Below are 26,304 nucleotides of genomic sequence, written 5' to 3' on the forward strand. Positions count from 1 at the left end.
GCGAACATATGGTGGCAGAATGAGACAGCCTGGAGGTTGCAGCAGAAGCATCATATGGCAATATCAGTACCCGTGACAAAGGTGGGTGAAAAAAGGAGAACTTGGCATCAGATGTGTGGCATCAGTGGCAGGATCAGAATAGTAGCTGAGGCAGGTAGGCAGAAGAAAATGGTCTCTTTTGTAAAAGTGTTAGTGTGCACAATTATTGTGGATATGCATTATAAAAACCTTAACTTTTAATAATATGCTTAGGATAAAATATATGGACCCAGTTTTTTTTTTTTTTTATCAAACAAAAGGAAAGGTGTTCAAGTATTGAACACTACCAAGTATTGATGTGATGCAAAGACCTCTAAACAGTGGAAGGGAACAATGTATGGGATAAGGGGATAAAAACTTCCCCTGTAAGGCCCTACTCTTGCATTATTAATTCCCTTCTTGGAAATATTACTCGCCCTAAAAAGGGCGGCCCCACACAGGAACCTCTCCCTATTTCCACCTACAAACACTGCCATTTCCCAGTGTTTATAGGTGGTTAGGGATTGGTTCCTGTGTGGGGCCGCCCTTTTTAAGATGAGTAAGACTTTCCTCGAAAAGGTGGTAGGGAACAACGTATTGTCTATTGTAGCAGATGGGGGTAAAACCTTCCCCTGTAAGGCCATACTCTCACCCTATTAATTCCCTTCTTGGCAAGTGTTACACACCCTAAAAAGGGCGACCCCACACAGGAAACTCTATTTCCACCTAAAAACCCTGGGAAATGGCAGTGTTTGTAGGGGGAAATAGGGAGAGGTTCCTGTGTGGGGCTGCCCTTTTTAGGGTGAGTAACACTTGCCAAGAAGGGAATTAATAATGTGACACAGGCCTCACAGGGGAAGTTTTTACCCCGACCGGTTACAATGGACTATACGTTTGTAACACTCACGTTTCTGAAGACAGGAACTCCAGTGTATGTGGATCCGCTGGACCTGTGTGGCAGATGACTCGGACCATGCCAGAAAGCGGAGTCTAAGGTGCCGCTGGTCTTCACCAGAGCCCGCCGCAAAGCAGGATGGACTGGCTGCTGCAGACGACACCCAGGTCGCAACCCCAGGCAACGGCTCGACCACACAGGCGACTGAGGAGATGCGAAGCACAGAAGGGATGAGACAACTCGTAGTCAGGATAGCTGTAGGTCAGGGCAGGCGGCACAGTAGCGTAGTCGGGACGTAGCAGAAGCTCAGTAGGCAGGCGGCAGAGAAGCAAGGTCAAGGTCCCAAGAGCAGGAGATCTGGTACACGGCAAGGCAATACAAAGGAACGCTTTCTCTAGGGCACAAGGCAACAAAGATCCGGCAGAGAACTGAGGAGGGTGGAGGAATTTATCAACAACACACAGGAGGTTACACTAATGAGCGTACTGGCCCTTTAAATCTTAAAGCTCCGATGCGCGCAAGCCCTGAGGGACGGGGACACTCGCACCGGAGCAGAGAGGCGGAAGCAGAGGTAGGGGAAACACCCGGAGAGTGACGGGCTGGGGCTCGCATGCGGGTGCGTCCAGCAATGCAAGTCCCAGCCCCGTCGGCAGCAGAAGGTAAGGGGACCATGCGCTCACGGCCAGCGTGTGAGGCAGGAGCGCATGGCGTAACAACGTTGTTCCCTTCCACCTTTTAGAGGTCTTTGCATAACATCAATACTTGGTGGTGTAGGTGGTACATGGTGTTTTTTTGCACACCTTTCCTTTTCTTTGATTTCAAAAATATGTTGGGTACATATATTTTATCCTAAGAAAAGTTAAGTTTTAGCTAATGCATATCCTCAATACTTACTTGTGGTCTGATGCAGAGGAATGTCTGTAACTGGGGAGCAGCACCTTAATTATGTTTTACACTCTTCCTATTTGTGAAGTGTTGGTGTGGCACCATGGTCAATCTACTCTGATGCATCAGGCATTGGTGGGTGGAAATCCTGGCTGATCCATGCCTGATTCATCTTCACAAAGGTCAGTCTCTCCACAGTTTTCACGGACAGACAAGTTCTCCTTGGGGTTACTACGGCCCCTACTGCACTAAACACCCGCTCTGATGGCGCACTACTGGCCGGGCAGGACAGCTTTTCTAGGGCAAACTCTGCTAGTTGCAGCCACAAATCAAGTTTGGCTGCCCAGAAGTCCAGTGGATCTTCAAGGTGTGTTGGCATAGTCATGTCATGGTTTGCCACCACCTGCTGGTTCAGGTCCTGCTCCAGGTCTACCTGCTGCACATGAGTTGCTTCACTATGCGGGTGAACAAAAAGCTACTCGTCAGCTACTGTAGGCTCACAGCAGCCATGGCAGTGGAAGGTGAGCGCAGAGCGTCCCCCGAGTCAGTCGTGCGAGAAGATGGATGATGGCGCATTTGACTACGTAGGATGTATCTGTCGTAGGTCAGTTTGTCCTCCCTCTCAGTGGGTGTAAAAAAGGCCCCCATTTTGTGCCGGTAGTGAGGGTCCAATAAGTTGGAGAGCCAGAAGTCATCCTGCTGCCGAATGGTGACAATTCGGAGGGACTCCCTGCCTCCATCTCCACTGCATATTGTCCTCTGTCTCACCTTCCTCATAACCCTCTAGCTCCTCTAGCTGCTCCTACTTCTCCCCTCCTGTAAGATGACTAGAAAACTGGCCATCTCACAACATTATGCGCCCACTCATCCAACAGCGAAGCAGGTGGTCTACCCTGGGCACGTTTGGCTCCAGACTTTCCACCTCTGCCCCATGCTGACTGCCAACCATGCTACCACCTTGCTTGCTCAGCTGCTGCAACCCTCTTCTCGTGATGATGAAGCCCCTTCTGCACCCGGTTTCCAAGTGCGATCGGCTTCATCATCATCATAGAGTTGTGTCTGCACGTCACTGATGTCCTCCTCAGGTTCCTCAACAGTGTCTGCTTCAGGAGCCTGAACGCTCACAACGCCACCTCCCATGCCACTCTCCTCATCACTACTTGCCTGCCTAGCGGAGGAAGTGGCGGATGTCTCCTCCACTTTTTTCTGGGCAGTAGCTGATGACTGTCCTCTAGATCGTCCTCACTAAATAGTGGAGCTGAACCCACAGCATAAGATACTTTTGTGGGGGAGGGAACAGCATAGGACAGAGGCAATGGGAGGACAGGGACTGCTCCCGGGCCATGCCAACTAAGGGTTGTGTCTGAGTAACCCACCGACTGTTGACACTTGTAATGAAGTGGATGACTGTATTAACCAATCGATGACGGCAGAAGGGTTGCTGGTTGAGACACGACCGCTAGCTGATACCGGGAGCTCAGGCCTCTCTCTGCGACTCCTGCTGCCAGTCGCCCCTAGCGTGCTGCAACCTCTGCCTGATGAATTTAGGTCTCTACCAATCCTCTGTGCACGTCCTGGCACTTCTCTGCCTGACATACTTAGTGCGTATATGATGGGAGTACAATACGCTCCACCTTGCTTAAAACAGTATTTGTGTACAACATCAGCAGGTGTGTACTTTTGTCTGGCCTTTCACAGTATCTAGGCCCTTAAGACTTTAACAGGAACAAAATAGTACACCACTTAAATGTACATATGTGGTATGCACTTATGAGAGGAGGACAATGCACTCCAGTATGATTAAAACAGTATTTGTGTACAACACCAGACGGTGTGTACTTTTGGCTGGCCTTTCACAGTATCTAGGCCCTAAAGACTTTTACAAGAACAAAATAGTACACCACTTAGCTGTACGTATGTGGTATGCACTTATGAGGGGAGCACAATGCGCTCCAATATGCTTAAAACAGTATATGTGTACAACACCAGCCAGTGTGTACTTTTGGTTGGCCTTTCACAGTATCTAGGCCCTGAAGACTTTAACAGGAACAAAATAGTACACCTCTTAGTGGTATGCACTTATGAGGGGAGGACTTAAGCACTCCAGTACGCTTAAAACAGTATTTTTGTACAACACCAGCAGTAAACACCAGTGCTGCAGCACATAGTCGCTGTGTACTACACCCAAAATTGCACTTTCTCTCTCAAACTCACTCTCTTCCCTATCAGTGCTTTTAGGCTGGATTTGGGCTTGAGGTGAATCGCTGCTGTAAACAAAGCTTTTCTGTGCAATACACTGCTCTCTATCCCTCTCTGTAATAGAACACTGTAGTGACTGGGAAGTGAATCACTGCTGGAAAAATGCTTTTCTGTGCAACACACAGCGCTGTCTGTCTCTCTCTCTGCAATAAAAGGCTGAAGTGACTGGCCGCAATATGGCTGCCGATTATATAGTGCTGTGACATCACTGGGGTGACTGCTGATAGGCTGCATGCTTTATGGGATTCAGGGTCATCCCGCCTACCCTTGTTCCCACCTTCCCAGGATTCCTTGCCCCATGTCCTCACATGTGGATCCACCATTTTACTGGTTTAAATGATTTTTATTGGTTTTTGAGAAAATTTTTAGAACAAGAAACGTTGGCTAGAGAAAACAAAGCACGGCCAAAAGAACATTACAAAACAATGTATCATATTCGTATAGAATTTGAATCGTACAAACACTATTATAGGTTTGTCTATCTAAAAAATTTAATAAAAAAATAAGGATATTGCATAGTCATATCCAGTGAAATGATATAAATTAATTTGAGTAAAAGAATTAAAGTTGCATATAATCATAATCACTAAGTATATATAATCATACTCATGATGCGTCAGCAATTGGTTTATTATTATGGATCCACCATTTTAGATGCCCTAGAGCCTTGACCGCACTAAATGGAGTTTAATGAAGCGATTCGGGCAATCGAATCGCGGCGATATTCGTATTCATTGTGAATCAAAATTTTTCAGAAATTCTTAACGAATTCGGATTCCTCAGATTCGATTCGCTCTGGACCTCAGACTGGGATGAAGGTTCACTTTCCAACAAGACAATGTGGGGTATGTATCTAACCTTTATTTTGGCTGTAGTTTGTCTCTATTTTTGGTGCAGTTACTTTTTGGAGACAAATAATTGCGACAAACTAAATAGAACATTTTTTTAACCTCTTAAGGACCCAGGACGTACTAGAACGTCCTGGCACCCTGGGCTTTAAGGACCCAGGACGTACTAGTATGTCCTAGTGTTTCTCCGATCTTTGCCGTGCCCCGGGCAGAGATCGGAAGCGGATGCCTGCTGAAATGCTTCAGCAGGCATCCAGGGCAAACGCCGAGGGGGGCCATCAGCCCGGTATCGCCGCAAATTGCTAGGGAAATCGCCCCTGCGATCTGCGGCGATACCGGGCTGATCGGGTCTCTGGGTCACAGACAGCCAGGACCATGCTAAAGTATAGGAGCGAGGTGGCAAGCCAGCCACCTCCTCCTATACCCTGCGATCCGTCGGTTAGCTAACCGACCAATCGCAGGGGGGGGCAGTTACTTCCTCCCGCCCTGCCGGCCCCTGGAAGTCCGGAGAGGACGGGAGGAAGACCGGAGGACGCAGCGGGGGACGGGGGAGTGCTGGGGACCGGCCCCGGTACTTACCTCGTCCCTGAAGACCCGGATCCCGGCGATGAAGACGGCGACGACAGGTGAGTTCCTCTTCAGCCGCGGACGGGCCCTTTACAGCAATGCACGTCGCCGTAAAGCGACATGCATTGCTGTAATGGGACCCTGTAAACTACAACTCCCAGCATGCCCAGACAGCCCTTGGCATCTGGGCATGCTGGGAGTTGTACTTTTGCAACATCTGGAGGTCCACAGTTTGGAGACCACTGTGCCCTTCCAGATGTTGCAAAACTACACATCCTCAGCATGCCCTTACTGTCCAGGCATGGTGGGAGTTGTAGTTCTGTAACATCTGGCCCTTCAGATGTTGCAGAACTACAACTCCCAGCATGCCTGGACAGTATTGGCATACTGGGAGTTGTAGTTTTGCAACATCTGGAGGGCTACAGCTTGGACACCACTACACAGTGGTCCCCAAACTGTTCTCCTCCAGCTGTTGCGTAACCACTACTCCCAATATGCCCTTCGGCTGCTTGGGCATGCTGGGAGTTGTGGTTTTGCAACAACTGGAGGCACACTGGTTGGGAAACATTGTCTGTTTCCTAACTCAGTGTTTCCCAACCCGTGTGCCTCCAGCTGTTGCAAAACTATAACTACAAGCATGCACTGATAGACCGTGCATGCTGGGAGTTGTAGTTTTGCAACAGCTGGAGGTTCCCCCCCCCCCCCTGTGAATGTACAGGGTACATTCACATGGGCAGGGGGCTTACAGTGAGTATCAGGCTGCAAGTTTGCGATGCAGCAATTTTTGCATGGCAGCTCAAACTCGCAGCGGGAAACTCGCTGTAATCCCCACGCTCGTGTAACTGTACCCTAAAAACACTACACTACACTACACTAACACAAAATAAAATAAGTAAAAAACACTACATATACACATACCCCTACACAGCCCCCCTCCCCAATAAAAATGAAAAACGTCTGGTACGCCACTGTTTCCAAAATGGAGCCTCCAGCTGTTGCAAAACAACAACTCCCAGTATTGCCGGACAGCCGTTGACTGTCCGAGCATGTTGGGAGTTTTGCAACAGCTGGAGGCACCCTGTTTGGGAATCGCTGTCGTAGAATACCCCTATGTCCACCCCTATGCAAATCCCTAATTCAGGCCTCAAATGCACATGGCACTCTCACTTCGGAGCCCTGTCGTATTTCAAGGCAACAGTTTAGGGTCACATATGGGGTATCGCCGTACTCGGGAGACATTGCCTAACAAATTTTGGGGGGGTTTTTCTCCTTTCACCCCTTATGAAAAGGGGAAGTTGGGGTCTACACCAGCATGTTAGTGTAAAAAAAAATTTTTTTTTACACTAACATGCTGGTGTTGCCCTACACTTTTCCTTTTGACAAGAGGTAAAAGGGAAAAAAGCCCCCCAAAATTTGTATTGCAGTTTCTCCCGACTACGGAGATATCCCATATGTGGGCGCAAAGTGCTCTGGGGGCGCACAACAAGGCCCAGAAGGGAGAGTGCACCATGTACATTTGTGGTGATTTGCACAGGGGTGGCTGATTGTTACAGCGGTTTTGACAAACGCAAAAAAACCAAAACCCCACATGTGACCCCATTTTGGAAACTACACCCCTCACGGAATGTAATGAGGGGTGCAGTGAGAATTTACACCGCACTGGTGTCTGACAGATCTTTGGAACAGTGTGCAAATAAAAATTTTGTACAGCCCACTGTTCAAAAGATCTGACAGACAACAGTGGGGGTAAATGCTCACTGTACCCCTTGTTACGTTCCACAAGGGGTCTAGTTTCCAAAATGGTATGCCATGTGGAGGTTATTTTGCTGTCCTGGCACCATAGGGGCTTCCTAAATGCGACATGCCCCCCAAGCAAAATTTGCTCTCAAAAAGCCAAATATGACTCCTTCTCTTCTGAGCATTGTAGTTCGGCCGTAGTGCACTTCATGTCAACTTATGGGGTACCTCCATACTCAGAAGAGATGGGGTTGCAAATTTTGGGGGTATTTTCTGCTATTAACCCTTGCAATAAGGTGAAATTTGGGGGGGGAAACACATTTTAGTGAATCTTTTTTTTTTTTACGTATGCAAAAGTCGTGAAACCCCTGTGGGGTATTAAGACTCACTTAATTCCTTATTACGTTCCTCAAGGGGTCTAGTTTCCAAAATGGTATGCCATGTGTTTTTTCTTTTGCTGTTCTGGCACCATAGGGGCTTCCTAAATGCAACATGCCCCCCAAAAACCATTTCTGAAAAACGTACTCTCCAAAATCCCCTTGTCGCTCCTTCGCTTCTGAGCCCTCTACTGCGCCCGCCGAACACTTAACACAGACATATGAGGTATGTGCTTACTCGAGAGAAATTGGGCTACAAATATAAGTATACATTTTCTCCTTTTACTCCTTGTAAAAATTCAAAAATTGGGTTTACAAGAACATGCGAGTGTAAAAAATAAAGATTGTGAATTTTCTCCTTCACTTTGCTGCTATTCCTGTGAAACACCTAAAGGGTTAAAACACTTACTGATTGTCATTTTGAATACTTTGGGGGTGTAGTTTTTATAATGGGGTCATTTGTGGGGTATTTCTAATGGGAAGACCCTTCAAATCCACTTCAAACCTGAACTGGTCTCTGAAAAAAAGCGAGGTTCAAAATTTTGTGAAAAATTGGAAAAGTGCTGCTGAACTTTGAAGCCCTCTGGTGTCTTCCAAAAGTAAAAACACGTTAATTTTATGATGCAAACATAAAGTAGACATATTGAAAATGTGAATAAAAAAAAATATTTTGAATATCCATTTTCCTTACAAGCAGAAAGCTTCAAAGTTAGAAAAATGCAACATTTTCAAATTTTTTTTATCAAATTTTGGGATTTTTCACCAAGAAAGGATGCAAGTTACCACAAAATGTTACCACTATGTTAAAGTAGAATATGTCACGAAAAAACAATCTCGGAATCAGATTGATAACTAAAAGCATTTCAGAGTTATTAATGTTTAAAGTGACAGTGGTCAGATGTGCAAAAAACGCTCTGGTCCTAAGGTGTAAAATGGCCTGGTCCTTCAGGGGTTAAAGCCAGGTCCAGACTTGTGTAGATTGGCAACAAATTGAGTGCTTTGCGACAAATTGTGTGACTTTTCTTCAAAAATCGCACATGATAAATTTATGACCACTGCAGAAAAACTATTTGATTTTGACATATGCAATCATGAAAAAATCATTTCCATGAAAAGGCACAAAGAATTTGCTAAAAAGTAACAAATTTAGAGCAAAAATATAGTATACAGTACATGCAATGATAAATTTCCCCCTATACAATTTTGCACACTCTATTAAACTAAATGGGACAATCACAGACATTTTTGCAACATATTTGCTACATGAGAATATACTTTTAGAAAACAAGTATGGTATTGACTTCTTTCCCTATCCCTACCTAGGAATAGGTCTTCCAAAACCCCATAATAGAGAATATACTAAAAAATGGTGTTCAAATTACATTTTCCACTATGCTGTACTAAAACATAATCTGCATATTTAAAGAAATGCAAAATGACTTACCAAATCTTATTGTCCTTGTCATTATCATTAATTTCCAGCAATAGAAATGAATAAGAAACACATTAGAGATGCTAAAGAAAAGTGGACAGAATGTACATAGAAAGTAATGTAGCATGTGAGAATTATAGTCAGTATATCTGGGCTAATGTTTGAAACAAGGTTACAGGAAACATGACTGGTGTGGTGAGGAGGTGTGAGGGTCTCAAAACTTTCAACCTACATGAATGTGTTTTCTGTTTAGCATATTAGCTGAACAGATCATTGAACAAAAGGAATTATGTTGTTTTATAGTTTTTGATAAAGTTGGTTGCTTGTGCATGATGTGCCTTGTGCTGTATCTCAATTCTATCTTAAAGGGGTATTACAGGATTTTTTTTTTTATTTGGCTATGCTACAGGGGCTGTAAAAATAGTGTAATTCCCAATATATTGTCTGTACCTGTGTGTGATGGTGGTCTTGCAATTCTTCTGTTATTTTTTTCCAATGTTTATTTTTCACAGAATACAAATTGTCGTCTCAGGTTTTCCCAGGTAGCAGTTTGGCCCGAGACATCACATCACTAGTCAGGTGATGGAAAGGAGCATCTCTTTGTTTCAATGGGTGGAGCACAGCCGGAGGCACCCTGGTCAGAAAACAATGGTTTATTGCATGGAAGGGAGCACAGGTGTGTATTAATGGATGGGGTGGCTGATGTGTGTGTGTGTGTGTGTGTGTGTGTGTGTGTGTGAGGGGGGGGGGGGGGGAAGTGACCTCACACTTACAAACAAGGAATCATGGGAGGGAGGGAATTACAACAGGAAATAACCATTTCACAAAAAGCTAGCCACAATATTATGGTAATCTCACATCATGGCCATTTATCCCCAAGGCAAGCACAGATCCTTCCTAAGCATGTCCATTACTGTCTGGCAGGTAAGTACTCAAATCACCTTATGGTGGATAACCTCTTTAAATCCTTGACAAAATGTAGCAATCACTTCCTGAAGGGCCACCCTGATATTTTTTTTAAACAATATAACATTATTCCCTCAAACTTTTAGCAGGAAAATTCTTAAAGGGGTTGTCTGACTTATTTTGGCAGTTGCTTAACGTTGTGTTAAATAAAAAAGAATGAATCCCCCAAAGTCTGGGCTTTGTATACATACAGTAACTATAGCAATGACATATACCCATGTCACTGCTATAGCCAATCATTGACCTCAGTGGTCTTGAGTTGTATACCAATGAGGACAGCAATTGGCTGTATCATTAGCATGGGTTTACAGGCACGTCAGTGCTGCAGATATTTAGACAAATCCCAACTAGGAAGACAAAAGTTTCAGCAATGGAAGAGTATGAAAGGGGTACTACGGTGGAATTTTTTTTTTTTTATCAGCTGGTGCAACAAAGTTGAACATATAAGTAAATTACTTTGATTAAAAAATCTTAATCCTTCCAATACTTATGAGCTGCTGTATGCTCCACATGTAGTTCTTTTCTTTTTGAATTTCTTTTCTGTCTGAATACAGTTCTCTCTGCTGACACTTCTGTCCATGTTAGGAACTGTCCAGAGCAGGAGAGGTTTGCTATGGGGATCAATTGCAGTAGCTAAATTTTCCGCCGCTAAAATTCCGTAGAGTGAATGGGCCCACGGAAGGCCCATTCACACCAATGTTAAGGCTCCCACAACGGAATTCCCGAGTGAATTCCGCATGGAAATTCCATAGTGTGAACATACCCTTAGAGCTTAATTATTTTTTTCTTATGTTGACATTCTTTTTGTGGAACAAGTAATTCTTTTTAGAATAGGGTCACATGTAGCGTATACGCTGCATATTTGACGCATGTGTACTTGATGCATATTTCAGTGCTAGAAAAATATATGGGTCTTTATTATTACTCCCATACACATTACTAGCACATGAATAGGCAGCGTCAAATAGGCATGCCCCCTCCCATAGACATGAATGAAGAGGGCGTGACTTGATGAGGGGCATGGCATGATGTCACATGACCCCTGCCGCTGGAACCCAGTGTTCTATAAATACTGTGTAGAACACCGGGTGCTGCACGGAGATCGTGGGGTGTTCCCAGCGGGGGGACACCCACAATCAGACATCTTATCCCCTATTCTTTGGATAGGGGCAGAGTACCCCCTTAAAGGGGTTCTCCACTGCCTCAACCTACTTTTGGCAGTTAGTTAGTTAGTTTATATGTTATTATGGCTTTTTTTCATGTTGCTAACGGTTCTGTATGTGGTGTTTTACTTACCTTTTTTTCAGACCCGGAAGCTGGTTTCTTCATTTGCTTCCTGCCTTGCCTCGACCACTTTGTTTCTTTTCTTCCGCCGCCATCTTGCCACAGGGACGTCACCGGGACGTCACCGGGACGTTGGAGGCCGGCCTGCCCCTCGCTCCGTACGTGCCCGCCTCCCGCGCAACGGAATCCTCGGTCGTCATCGGCGCGCACCCTCCTTACTTTCAGCTTCTTCTAAGCTGAATGTGGATTGGGCTTCTTTCTGCGAATCGGATGCCGTGATGGGCGCATGCGCAGTTGGTCCTCGCTCCGGAGGATCATCTGCGCATGTGCCATAGTGATGTCAGCATCGGGCCTGATGCGCTGGGGGTTTGTTAACCCTAACGTGGCCAGAGCTGAGTTCCGGAGCGCTGGGCTTCTCCTGAAGGTTTGCTATGGCAGTGTTTCCCAACCAGGGTGCCTCCAGCTGTTGCAAAACTACAACTCCCAGCATGCCCAGACACCCATCACGGCATCCGATTCGCCGAAAGCAGCCCAATCTGCATTCAGCTTAGAAGAAGCTGAAAGTAAAGAGGGTGCGCGCTGATGACGACAGAGGATTCCGTCGCGCGGGGGGGGGGGGGGGGGGGGGCGGGCACGTACGGAGCGAGGGGCAGGCCGGCCTCCAACACACCACCCTTCACGGTGACGTCCCGATGGCAAGATGGCGGCGGAAGAAAAGAAACAAAGTGGTCGAGGCAAGGCAGAAAGCAAATTAAGAAACCAGCTTCCGGGTCTGGAAAAAAGGTAAGTAAAACACCACATACAGAACCGTTAGCAACATGAAAAAAAGCCATAATAACATATAGCCACAGAACTAACTAACCGCCAAAAGTAGGTTAAGGCAGTGGCGAACCCCTTTAAGCAGGTGAACAATGGTTCAAACAGAAGTTCGGTACAGCAACAGGTAGGCCCATATTCTGTACACAAACATCTATGCAGGGATGTTTGAGAGTTGCCTACTGGAGTTTACATATAATTATATAGCTTATAAGGTTGAAAAAAAGAAAAAAGTCCATTAAATTCACCTATAACCCGAATGTGTTGATCCAGAGGAAGGCATAAACCTCCTCTGAGGCTGATGACAATTGTCACATAACAGAGGAAAAATTCCTTCCCAACTCCAATATGGCAGTCAGAATAAATCCCTGGATCAACGTTCTATCCACATACAGTATATCTAGTATCCATAACCTGTAATGTTATAATTTTCCAGAAAAACATCTAGGTCCCCCTTCAACTTGTTTATTGAGTCAGACATCACAACATCATGTGGCAGAGAGTTCCATAGTCTCACTGCTCTTACAGTAAAGAATCTCTGTGGTGATGATGGTGGAACCTTTTTCCTCTAGATGTAGAGGATGCCCCCTTGTCATAGTTATGGGCCTAGGTATAAAAAGATTTCTGTACTGTCTATTCATATATTTGTACATTGTGATCAAATCGCATCTAAGATGTCTTTTCTCCAAACAAAATAATCCAAACGTTTCTTATTATTTATGTAGGTCAAGAATATTTTTGGATTTATTTTTACTTTCTATGGCTATCGTTCTCTCTGTTGTAAAAAAGAGACAGAAAAGAACTTCTCTTTGGTGCGAAAAATTTTAAAAAGAGAAGATATTTTTATCTAACAATTCCCCTATGAACAAAATGATTAATTAAGCTATTAGATTCCGTATGTGCTTGAACAAGACCCTAAACCAGCTCCAGTTGCATATAATAAACCCATTATCAGTTGTAAAAGAAACAGGCTCATGACAGAATATTAACCCCTTAAGGATACAGCCCTTTTTCACCTTAAGGACTGAGTCCTTTTTCGCAATTCTGACCAACGTCGCTTTACGCATTAATAACGCGAAAACTCTTTTACCGAATATTCTGATTCTGAGATTGTTTTTTCATGACATATTCTAATTTATTTTGGTGGTAAACTTTCGGCGTTAATTGCATCCTTTTTGGTGAAAAATCCCCAAATTTCATGAAAATTTTGAAAATTTAGCATTTTTCTAACTTTGAAGCTTTCTTGTAAGGAAAATGGATATTCACAATAAATTTTATTTTTCTTCACAAATACAATATGTCCACTTTATGTTTGCATCATAAAATGGACATATTTTTGCTTTTTGAAAAAATTAGAGGGCTTCAAAGTAGAGCAGCATTTTTCAAAAATGTCATGATAATTGCTAAATCTGAAGGGACAGATGTTACAGAACTACAACTCCCAGCATGCCTGGACAGTCGAGGCATGCTGAGAGTTGTAGTTTGGCAACATCTGGAGGGCTACTGTTTGGGCACCACTGTAACAGTGGTCTCCAAACTGTGACCCTCCAGATGTTGCAAAACTACAACTCCCAGCATGCCTCGACTGCCCAGGCATGCTGGGAGTTGTAGTTCTGTAACATCTGTCCCTTCAGATTTAGCAATTTTCATGACATTTTTGAAAATTGCTGCTCTACTTTGAAGCCCTAGGGAGTTGCAGTTTGGCCCCCCTAGTGGTTGCCACAGTAAAGATCGATTTACTTTCACTTTCAATTTCCCCCCCCCCCCCCCACTGTCGATTCCCTACCTGAGCAAAGATCCAGCAGTCTACAGTTAAGATCCCGGGTCCCAGGCATCTTCTCCTGCAGGTACGGCCTCCATCTTCTTCCCAGAGCCCCTCGACATCCAGGGGCGGGCAGAACGGGGGGTTGCCATGGCAACCCCCTGTCCTGCGCTGCCATTGGTCAGAACTCCGTTCTGAGTAATGGCAGGGGATAGGAGGAGATCACAGCTTTGCGACCTCACTCCTATCCTTTAGGCTGATCGGGGCTGTTGCTGACAGCTCCGATCAGCCCTATTTTCCGGGTGATCGGGTCACCAGAGACCTGATCAGCCCGGAATTGGAGAAAATCGCATGTCTGAATTGACATGCGATTTTCTCCGATCGCCGACATGGGGGGGTCTCAGGACCCCCCTGGACGAAGTGCCAGCGTGCCTGCTGAATGATTTCAGTAGGCATCTGGCTCCGGTCCTCAACCGGCTAGCGGTGGGGACCGGATTTCCCACTGGCGTATGGATACGCCCTCGGTCCTTAAGGCCTCGGAATGCAGGGCGTATCCATACGCCCTGTGTCCTGAAGAGGTTAAAAAAAAAAGGAAAAAGAGAGCAAAAGATAATAATAATAAAAAAAAAAACTACTTTGTCAAATAATTAATTTCCAATTGGAAATTTCTGATTTTGTCTTGCAAATATATCTGTTTGGGAGGACATACAAGTGACTTAACCCCTTCATGACCCAGACCATTTTCACCTTCATGACCTGGGCATTTTTTGAAAATCTGACCACTGTCACTTTAAACATTAATAACTCTGGGATGCTTTTACTTATCATTCTGATTCCGAGATTGTTTTTTCGTGACATATTCTACTTTATGTTATTGGTAAAATTTCACTGATATTTGCATCCTTTCTTGGTAAAAAATCTAAAAATTTCATGAAAATTTTGAAAATTTAGCATTTTTCTAACTTTGAAAGTCTCTGCTTGAAAGGAAAATGGATATTCCAAATAAATTACATATTGATTCACATATACAATATGTCTACTTTGTGTTTGCATAAAAAAATTGACAAGTTTTTACTTTTGACAGACACCAGAAGGCTTCAAAGTTCCGCAGCAATTTTCCAATTTTTCTCAAGATTTTCAAAATCGTAATTTTTCAGGGCCCTGTTCAGGTTGGAAGTGGATTTTAAGGGTCTTCATATTAGAAATACCCCATAAATGACCCCATTATAAAAACTGCACCCCCCAAAGTATTCAAAATGACATTCAGTAAGTGTTTTAACCCTTTAGGTGTTTCACAGGAATAGCAGCAAAGTGAAGGAGAAAATTCTAAATCTTCATTTTTTACACTCGCATTTTCTTGTAGACCCAATTTTAGAATTTTTACAAGGGGTAAAAGGAGAGAAATCACCATAAAATTTGTAACCCAATTTCTCTAAAGTAAGGAAATACCTCATATGCATATGTCAAGTGTTCGGCGGGCGCAGTAGAGGGCTCAGAAGGGAAGGAGCGACAATGGGATTTTGGAGAGTGAGTTTTTCTGAAACGGTTTTTGAGGGGCATGTCCTATTTAGGAAGCCCCTATGGTGCCAGAACAGTGGACCCCCCCCCCACATGTGACCCCATTTTGGAAACTATACCCCTCATGGAATTTAATAAGGGGTGCAGTAAGCATTTACACCCCACTGGCGTTTGACAGATAATTGAAACAGTGGATTGTCCAAATCAAAAATTTTATTTTTCATTTTCACAGACCACTGTTCCAAAAATCTGTCATACACCAGTGGGGTGTAAATGCTCACTGCACCCCTTATCACATTCCGTGAGGGGTGTAGTTTCCAAAATGGGGTCACATATGGATATTTATTGTTTTGCGTTTGTCAGAACTGCTGTAACAATCAGCCACCCCTGTGCAAATCACCTCAAATGTACATGGTGCACTCTCCCTTCTGGGCCTTATTGTGCGCCCCCAGAGCACTTTGTGCCCACATATGGGGTATCTCCGTAGTCGGGCGAAATTGCATTACAAATTTAGAGGGTCTTTTTTCCCTTTTACCTCTTGTGAAAATGAAAAGTATAGGGCAACACCAGCATGTCAGTGTAAAAAATTTATTTTTTTACACTAACATGCTGGTGTAGACCCCAACTTCACCTTTTCATAATGGGTTAAATAAGAAAAAGCCCCCCAAAATTTATAAGGCAATTTCTCCCGAGTACGGCGATACCCCATATGTGTCCCAAAACTGTTGCCCTGAAATACGACAGGGCTCCAAAGTGAGAGAGCGCCATGCGCATTTGAGGCCTGAATTAGGGATTTGCATAGGGGTATTCTATGCCAATGATTCCCAAACAGGGTGCCTCCAGCTGTTGCAAAACTCCCAGCATGCCTGGACAGTCAATGGCTGTCCGGCAATACTGGGAGTTATTATTTTGCAACAGCTGGATGCTCCGTTTTGGAAACAGTAGCGTACCAGACGTTTTTCATTTTTTTGGAGAGGGGGGGCTGTGTAGGGATATGTTTATATGTAGTGTTTTTTACTTTTTATTTTAGGTTAGTGTTAGTGTAGTGTAGTGTTTTTAGGGTACAGTCACATGGGCAGAGGTTCACAGCAAGTTTGCCGCTGGAAGTTTGAGCTGCACCGCAAAATTTGCGCCATCTCAAACTTGCAGCACTCACTATAAACCTCCGCCCATGTGAGTGTACCCTGTACATTCACATTGGGGGGAGGGGGCAAACATCCAGCTGTTGCAAACTCCAAGCATGCCCTTTGGCTGTCCGTGCATGCTGGGAGTTGTAGTTTTGCAACAGCTGGAGGAACACTGGTTTGGAAACACTAAGTTAAGTAATAAACTTTCAAGTGTTTTGCAACCAAACTTAGTGTTTCCAAACCAGTGTGCCTCCAGCTGTTGCAAAACTACAACTCCCAGCATGCATGGTCTGTCAGTGCATGCTGGGAGTTATAGTTTTGCAACAATTGCAACAGCTGGAGGCACTGAGGTAGGAAACGGACAATGTTTCCCAACTAGTGTGCCTCCAGTTGTTGCAAAACTACAACTCCCAGCATGCCCAGACTGCCCAGGCATGCTGGAAGTTGTAGTTCGGCAATATCTGAAGGCAATATCTGAAGCCGAACTACAACTTCCAGCATGCTTGGGCAGTCTGGGCATGCTGGGAGTTGTAGTTTTGCAACATCTGGAGGTCCACAGTTTGGAGACCACTGTATAATGGTCTCCAATCTGTGCTCTTCCAGATGTTAGAGAACTACAACTCCCAGCATGCCTGGACAGACTGTGCATGCTGAGATTTGTAGTTTTGCAACATCTGGAAGAGCACAGAGTGGAGACCATTATACAGTGGTCTCCAAACTGAGGACCTCCAGATGTTGCAAAACTACAACTCCCAGCATGCCCAGAAAGCCAAAGGCTGTCTGGGCATGCTGGGAGTTGCAGTTTTGAAACTCCCAGAGGCAGCAGTGAGATCGCTTTACGGCGATCTCACTTCTGCCAATGAAGATGCCGCACTGCTGACGGAAACTCACCTCCGGGATGCAGCGCCGCCGGGACCGCATGGGGGACGTCGCTCGCGCCGGGACCGCTCGGGACACCGCTCGGACGGGTAAGTGACGCCGGGGGACGGGTCAGGGACACTTAGCAGAGCGGTGTGTGTCCCGATCCCCGTGATCGGGACTCACACACCGCGCTGCTAAGTATTTTCATAGCGAAATGCTGCTATCAGCTAGTCAGATTTGACCAGCTGATAGCAGCGATCGCTGGGGGGGGGGGGGGGGGTGATGAAACCCCCCGTGGTCGCATGGTAAGATGGCTGGCTATCAGTGATACCCACCATCTTTCCGGGCGCTGCGGGATGCCGCGAGTAGCGGAAAAATTTTCATGGCGTACCTGTATGTCATGCGTCGGGAACACCTTGCCACCCATGACGTACAGGTATGTCATAGGTCGGGAAGGGGTTAACCCCTTAAGGACGCAGGACGTAAATGTACGTCCTGGTGAGGTGGTACTTAACGCACCAGGACGTACATTTACGTCCTAAGCATAACCGCGGGCATCGGAGCGATGCCCGTGTCATGCGCGGCTGATCCCGGCTGCTGATCGCAGCCAGGGACCCGCCGGCAATGGCCGACGCCCGCGATCTCGCGGGCGTCCGCCATTAACCCCTCAGGTGCCGGGATCAATACAGATCCCAGCATCTGCGGCAGTGCGCGATTAAAATGAACGATCGGATCGCCCGCAGCGCTGCTGCGGGGATCCGATCATTCATAACGCCGCACGGAGGTCCCCTCTCCTTCCTCCGTGCGGCTCCCGGCGTCTCCTGCTCTGGTCTGTGATCGAGCAGACCAGAGCAGGAGATGACCGATAATACTGATCTGTTCTATGTCCTATACATAGAACAGATCAGTATTGGCAATCATGGTATTGCTATGAATAGTCCCCTATGGGGACTATTCAAGTGTAAAAAAAAATGTAAAAAAATGTAAAAGTAAAAGTAAAAAAAAAGTGAAAAATCCCCTCCCCCAATAAAAAAGTAAAACGTCCGTTTTTTCCTATTTTACCCCCAAAAAGCGTAAAAAACATTTTTTATAGACATATTTGGTATCGCCGCGTGCGTAAATGTCCGAACTATTAAAATAAAATGTTAATGATCCCGTACGGTGAACGGCGTGAACGAAAAAAAATTTAAAAAGTCCAAAATTCCTACTTTTTTAATACATTTTATTAAAAAAAAATTATAAAAAATGTATTAAAAGTTTTTTATATACAAATGTGGTATCAAAAAAAAGTACAGATCATGGCGCAAAAAATGAGCCCCCATACCGCCGCTTATACGGAAAAATAAAAAAGTTATAGGTCATCAAAATAAAGGGATTATAAACGTACTAATTTGGTTAAAAAGTTTGTGATTTTTTTTAAGCACAACAATAATATAAAAGTATATAATAATGGGTATCATTTTAATCGTATTGACCCTCAGAATAAAGAACACATGTCATTTTTACCAGAAATTGTACGGCGTGAAAACAAAACCTTCCAAAATTATCAAAATTGCGTTTTTCGTTTTAATTTCCCCACAAAAATAGTGTTTTTTTGGTTGCGCCATACATTTTATGATATAATGAGTGATGTCATTACAAAGGACAACTGGTCGCGCAAAAAACAAGCCCTCATACTAGTCTGTGGATGAAAATATAAAAGAGTTATGATTTTTAGAAGGCGAGGAGGAAAAAATGAAAACGTAAAAATTAAATTGTCTGAGTCCTTAAGGCCAAAATGGGCTGAGTCCTTAAGGGGTTAAAGGGGTATTCCAGGCAAAAACTTTTTTTTATATATATCAACTCGCTCCGGAAAGTTAAACAGATTTGTAAATTACTTCTATTAAAAAATCTTAATCCTTCCAATAGTTATTAGCTTCTGAAGTTTTCTGTCTAACTGCTCAATGATGAGGTCACGTCCCGGGAGCTGTGCATGATGGGAGAATATCCCCATAGGAACTGCACAGCTCCCGGGACATGAGTCATCAGAGAGCAGTTAGACAGAAAACAACAACTCAACTTCAGAAGCTAATAACTATAGGAAGGATTAAGATATATATATATATTTTTTAATAATTGTTTATTTTCACAATTTTGAAAATTTCCATAACAAAGGGAAACAGTTATACAAAAATCATATCAACAGGAAAATAACAGTAAAAAATAAGGACAATAAATAAAAAAGGAGAAGGAAGAGTATTGAGGGGAAAGAATAAGAGGTATTGAGTAGTAGACCACAGGGGGGCCTCATCATCACGTGTCCAACCGTCAAATCTCAGTAAAAAGGAGGTCTCAGGTTTATAAATAAGTCAAGCGGCATGGAAAAGATTATTCTGAATTAAGAACAGTAATGAAAGGCAAAAATAAGGAGGCAATTGTAAATTACATAAATTGAGTGATATCATCACCATTGAAAGTAGTTGCTTTTGACGGTTTTGGGGATTATAAAGCAAACCATCAGGTGAGATCAAAGTGAGACCTTGAAAAACAGTCAAGAATGTTCCACATGTATAGTCAGAAAATATGATAAATAGAAAGGATCACAAGACAGATGAGGAATGGTTAGAGGGAGATACAAACAATAGAGGCGAGTAAAGAGAAGGAAAGAGAAAAGAATAGGCCCGCGCAGGCCCGAGCCCCAGCTCCCATAACTCACAGTATTGTTTCCGATTCCAAGAATTTATCCCAAGAATCCCAAATTTCATAAAACTTTGGTAAGAGATTTTCTGTCGCCGCTGAGAGATATTCCATTGTTCTGATTAACGATATTTTGTTCTTCAGATTGTTACGCCTTGCGCTCCGGGTCCCCGCTCCTCCCCGGAGCGCTCACGGCGTCTTTCTTCCTGCAGCTCCCCGGTCGGCGCTGACCGGGAGCGCTGCTCTGCCATGCCCGTTGGGGATGCGATTCGCACAGCGGGACGCGCCCGCTCGCGAATCGCATCCCAGGTCACTTACCCGTTCCCGTCTCCTGCGGTCATGTGCTGGCGCGCGCGGCTCCGCTCTCTAGGGCGCGCGCGCGCCAGCTCCCTGAGACTTAAAGGGCCAGTGCACCAATGATTGGTGCCTGGCCCAATTAGCTTAATTGCTTCCCACCTGTTTCCTGGCTATATCTAGTCTCCTCCCTTGCACTCCCTTGCCGGATCTTGTTGCCTTGAGCCTAGTGAAAGCGTTTTTGTGTGTTTATACCCTGTGTACCAGACCTTCTGTTATCTCCCCTGACTACGAACCTTGCCGCCTGCCCCCGACCTTCTGCTACGTCCGACTTTGCTTCTGCCTACTCCCTTGTACCTCGCCTATCTTCAGCAGCCAGAGAGGTGAGCCGTTGCTAGTGGATACGACCTGGTCACTACCGCCGCAGCAAGACCATCCCGCTTTGCGGCGGGCTCTGGTGAAAACCTGTAGTGTCTTAGAACCGGTCCACTAGCACGGTCCTCGCCATCCCTCTCTGGCACAGAGGATCCACCTCCTGCCAGCCGGCATCGTGACAGTAGATCCGGCCATGGATCCCGCTGAAGTTCCTCTGCCAGGGGTCGCTGACCTCCCTACGCTGGTCGCCCAGCAAGCTCGTCAGATCGCCCAGCAGTCGCAACAGATAGCGCAACAAGATCACCAGCTGTCGTACTTGACTACCATGACACAGCAACTCCAGTCACAACTACAGCAAGTACAGTCGCAGCTACAGCAGCAACAATCATCTCCTCCGCCAGCTCCAGCACCCCTTCCGCGGCGAGTGGCCGCTCCTAGCCTCCGCCTGTCCTTGCCGGACAAATTTAATGGGGACTCTAAGTTTTGCCGTGGCTTTCTTTCGCAATGTTCCTTGCACTTAGAGATGATGTCGGATCAGTTTCCTACTGAAAGGTCTAAGGTGGCTTTCGTAGTCAGCCTTCTGTCTGGAAAAGCCCTCTCATGGGCCACACCGCTCTGGGACCGCGATGACCCCGTCACTGCCTCTGTACACTCCTTCTTCTCGGAAATTCGAAGTGTCTTTGAGGAACCTGCCCGAGCCTCTTCTGCTGAGACTGCCCTGCTGAACCTGGTCCAGGGTAATTCCTCTGTTGGCGAGTACGCCATTCAATTCCGTACTCTTGCTTCTGAACTATCCTGGAATAATGAGGCTCTCTGCGCGACCTTTAAAAAAGGCCTATCCAGCAACATTAAAGATGTTCTGGCCGCACGAGAGACTCCTGCTAACCTGCATGAACTCATTCATCTAGCCACTCGCATTGACATGCGTTTTTCTGAGAGGCATCAAGAGCTCCGCCAGGAAAAGGACTTAGATCTCTGGACACCTCTCCCACAGTCTCCACTGCAATCTGCGCCTAGGCCTCCCGCCGAGGAGGCCATGCAAGTGGATCGGTCTCGCCTGACCCTGGAAGAGAGGAATCGCCGTAAGGAAGAGAATCTTTGTCTGTACTGTGCCAGTACTGAACATTTTCTGGTGGATTGCCCAATCCGTCCTCCACGTCTGGGAAACGCACGCTCGCACTCAGCTCTCGTGGGTGTGGCGTCTCTTGATGCCAAGTCGGCTTCTCCACGTCTCACGGTACCTGTTCGGATTTCCACTTCAGCCAGCTCTCCCCTCTCAGCCGTGGCCTGCCTGGACTCTGGAGCTTCTGGGAATTTTATTCGGGAGTCCTTTGTGAATAAATTCCGTATTCCGGTGACCCGTCTTGTCAAGCCACTCCACATTTCCGCGGTCAACGGAGCCAGGTTGGACTGTACCATACGTTTCCGCACGGAGCCCCTTCTTATGAGCATCGGATCTCATCACGAGAGGATTGAACTTTTGGTCCTCCCCAATTGCACCTCGGAAATTCTCCTTGGACTTCCCTGGCTTCAACACCATTCCCCAACCCTGGATTGGTCCACTGGGGAGATCAAGAGTTGGGGTCCCTCTTGTTCCAAGGACTGCCTTCTACCGGTTCCCAGTACTCCCTGCCGTGACCCTGTGGTTCCTCCTCTATCCGGTCCCCCTAAGGTCATTAAGGACTCTGCCTGCCACAGGAAATGCCTCTCCCCCCCTCCCAGTCCCATCAGGCAAGCCCCTGTGTCCCCGCATGGCCCTCGTCCTGGTGTCACACTGCCCCGTGCCAGGTCTCGCCCTCTGCCCTCTTTCCCCATTCCTACTCCTGCGGTTCTGCCTGCCCTTGAGGAGTCCCTCCATCCTTTCCCGGTGTCCTCATCCCAGGGGAGGCAGTTACCCGATAAAGAGAAGGGGAGACCTAAGGGGGGGGGTACTGTTACGCCTTGCGCTCCGGGTCCCCGCTCCTCCCCGGAGCGCTCACGGCGTCTTTCTTCCTGCAGCTCCCCGGTCGGCGCTGACCGGGAGCGCTGCTCTGCCATGCCCGTTGGGGATGCGATTCGCACAGCGGGACGCGCCCGCTCGCGAATCGCATCCCAGGTCACTTACCCGTTCCCGTCTCCTGCGGTCATGTGCTGGCGCGCGCGGCTCCGCTCTCTAGGGCGCGCGCGCGCCAGCTCCCTGAGACTTAAAGGGCCAGTGCACCAATGATTGGTGCCTGGCCCAATTAGCTTAATTGCTTCCCACCTGTTTCCTGGCTATATCTAGTCTCCTCCCTTGCACTCCCTTGCCGGATCTTGTTGCCTTGAGCCTAGTGAAAGCGTTTTTGTGTGTTTATACCCTGTGTACCAGACCTTCTGTTATCTCCCCTGACTACGAACCTTGCCGCCTGCCCCCGACCTTCTGCTACGTCCGACTTTGCTTCTGCCTACTCCCTTGTACCTCGCCTATCTTCAGCAGCCAGAGAGGTGAGCCGTTGCTAGTGGATACGACCTGGTCACTACCGCCGCAGCAAGACCATCCCGCTTTGCGGCGGGCTCTGGTGAAAACCTGTAGTGTCTTAGAACCGGTCCACTAGCACGGTCCTCGCCATCCCTCTCTGGCACAGAGGATCCACCTCCTGCCAGCCGGCATCGTGACACAGATGTTGTAAGGTAGGTATATCCGTAGAATTCCAACGTTGAGCAATTAAGCCCTTGGCTGCAATTAAAATATAATGAAATAGTCTAGTTTAATTTCTCTGCATGCCCTTGGAAGGGAGGCTGAGGAGGTATGTTAAAGGGTGGAACGGAATGAATCTATTAATAACTGACCGTATTGTACTTCTAGCCAAAAGTGTCTAAGTGATGGACATTCCCAAAAGATATGAGGCAATGTACCTAAGCTAGCTTGGCATCTCCAGCAGCTGGAGGACACATCTGGATAGAATCGATTAAGAACCACAGGGGTATGATAACAGTGGAACAGAAGTTTATATTGTGTTTCTTTATGAGCAATGCATGAAGAGGCTTTCGCCGTTTGTGTAGGATTAAGATTTTTTAATGGAAGTAATTTAAAAATCTGTTTAATTTACGGAGCCAGTTGATATATAAAAAAACGTTTGGGCCTGGAATACCCCTTTAAGACAATTTATAACATGTAGAAGTACACATGCCTGCTTAACATGTAGAAGTTACCAAAAATACCTAAAACATTACTCCAAAAACCTCTTGCTTGCGTTGGGTGTGAGTGGAATGCCTCGCTAATGTTGGCTAAAAAATACAGGTTTTCTACTATGTACTTACCTCCCCATGTTTAAGTCCCATCTTTCCGGCCATTCAGACACTTCTGTAATGAGCCTCTGAACGAGCCTTAAAGGGATGGTGTTTTCCGCATGTCTGCTGCCACCTAGCTAATCAGAGCACTTAGAGCCATCTTTAAAGAGAAATATGTTGGCTTCAGTGCCAGCTATTGGATTTCTAGCTAGGCTTGTGTGTTACAGAGTTACAATTAACCCCTTCCCGACCTATGACATACCTGTACGTCATGGGTGGCAAGGTGTTCCCGACCCATGACATACAGGTACGTCATGAACATTTTTGCCGCTACTCGCGGAATCCCGCAGCGCCCGGAAAGATGGTGGCTATCACTGATAGCCAGCCATCTTACCATGCGACCACGGGGGGTTTCATCCCCCACCCCCCCCAGCGATCGCTGCTATCAGCTGGTCAAATCTGACTAGCTGATAGCAGCGCTGTGTGTGAGTCCCGATCACGGGGATCGGGACACACACCGCTCTGCTAAGTGTCCCTGACTCGTCTCCCGGTGTCACTTACCCGTCCGAGCGGTGTCCCGAGCGGTCCCGGCGGCGAGCGGCGCCCTCCAGACGGTCCCGGCGGCGCTGCGTCCCGGAGGTGAGTTTCCGGCAGCAGTGCGGCATCTTCATTGGCAGCAGTGAGGTCGCCGTAAAGTGATCTCACCGCTGCCTCTGAGAGTTTCAAAACTGCAACTCCCAGCATGCCCAGACAGCCTTTGGCTTTCTGGGCATGCTGGGAGTTGTAGTTTTGCAACATCTGGAGGTCCTCAGTTTGGAGACCACTGTATAATGATCTCCAATCTGTGCTCTTCCAGATGTTGCAAAACTACAAATCTCAGCATGCTCAGTCTGTCCAGGCATGCTGGGAGTTGTAGTTCTCTAACATCTGGAAGAGCACAGTTTGGAGACCATTATACAGTGGTCTCCAAACTGTGGACCTCCAGATGTTGCAAAACTACAACTCCCAGCATGCCCAGACTGTCCAAGCATGCTGGAAGTTGTAGTTCGGCAACATCTGATCCTTCAGATATTGCCGAACTACAACTTCCAGCATGCCTGGGCAGTCTGGGCATGCTGGGAGTTGTAGTTTTGCAACAACTGGAGGCACACTAGTTAGGAAACATTGTCCTTTTCCTACCTCAGTGCCTCCAGCTGTTGCAATTGTTGCAAAACTATAACTCCCAGCAGACAGACCATGCATGCTGGGAATTGTAGTTTTGCAACAGCTGGAGGCACACTGGTTTGGAAACACTAAGTTTGGTTGCAAAACACTTGAAAGTTTATTACTTAACTTAGTGTTTCCAAACCAGTGTTCCTCCAGCTGTTGCAAAACTACAACTCCCAGCATGCACGGACAGCCAAAGGGCATGCTCGGAGTTTGCAACAGCTGGATGTTTGCCCCCTCCCCCCAATGTGAATGTACAGGGTACACTCACATGGGCGGAGGTTTACAGTGAGTGCTGCAAGTTTGAGATGGGGCAAATTTTGCGCTGCAGCTCAAACTTCCAGCGGCAAACTTGCTGTGAACCTCTGCCCATGTGACTGTACCCTAAAAACACTACACTACACTGACACTAACCTAAAATAAAAAGTAAAAAACACTACATATACACATATCCCTACACAGCCCCCCCTCCCCAAAAAAATTAAAAACGTCTGGTACGCTACTGTTTCCAAAACAGAGCCTCCAGCTGTTGCAAAATAATAACTCCCAGTATTGTCGGACAGCCATTGACTGTCCAGGCATGCTGGGAGTTTTGCAACAGCTGGAGGCACCCTGTTTGGGAATCATTGGCATAGAATACCCCTATGTCCACCCCTATGCAAATCCCTAATTCAGGCCTCAAATGCGCATGGCGCTCTCTCACTTTGGAGCCCTGTCGTATTTCAGGGCAACAGTTTTGGGACACATATGGGGTATCGCCGTACTCGGGAGAAATTGCATTATAAATTTTGGGGGGCTTTTTCTTCTTTAACCCCTTATGAAAAGGTGAAGTTGGGGTCTACACCAGCATGTTAGTGTAAAAAAATAAATTTTTTACACTGACATGCTGGTGTTGCACTATACTTTTCATTTTCACAAGAGGTAAAAGGGAAAAAAGACCCTCTAAATTTGTAATGCAATTTCTCCCGAGTACGGAGATACCCCATATGTGGGCGCAAAGTGCTCTGGGGGCGCACAATAAGGCCCAGAAGTGAGAGTGCACCATGTACATTTGAGGCGATTTGCACAGGGGTGGCTGATTGTTACAGCAGTTCTGACAAACGCAAAACAATAAATATCCATATGTGACCCCATTTTGGAAACTACACCCCT

At 46.3% G+C, this 26,304-nt stretch overlaps 1 protein-coding gene across 6 annotated transcripts in view; it reads right to left on the reverse strand.

The window, feature by feature from the left end:
• The window catches only part of LOC130277318 (basement membrane-specific heparan sulfate proteoglycan core protein-like), a 105,053-nt gene that overhangs the window by 77,026 nt on the left and 1,723 nt on the right, over positions 1 to 26,304 (reverse strand). The window contains exon 1 of one of the 6 annotated variants that reach the window (XM_056527919.1): positions 9,031 to 9,105. The exons of the other annotated variants lie outside the window; for them this stretch is intronic. Within the exon in view, the coding sequence (XP_056383894.1) occupies positions 9,031 to 9,058 (28 nt within the window). The 5' untranslated portion in view covers positions 9,059 to 9,105. Of the gene's footprint in view, positions 1 to 9,030; positions 9,106 to 26,304 lie in introns of those variants that run through there. 6 annotated transcript variants of the gene reach the window in all.

The sequence above is a fragment of the Hyla sarda genome, chromosome 1, assembly GCF_029499605.1.
Source record: "Hyla sarda isolate aHylSar1 chromosome 1, aHylSar1.hap1, whole genome shotgun sequence".
In the NCBI taxonomy this organism is placed as follows: domain Eukaryota; kingdom Metazoa; phylum Chordata; class Amphibia; order Anura; family Hylidae; genus Hyla; species Hyla sarda.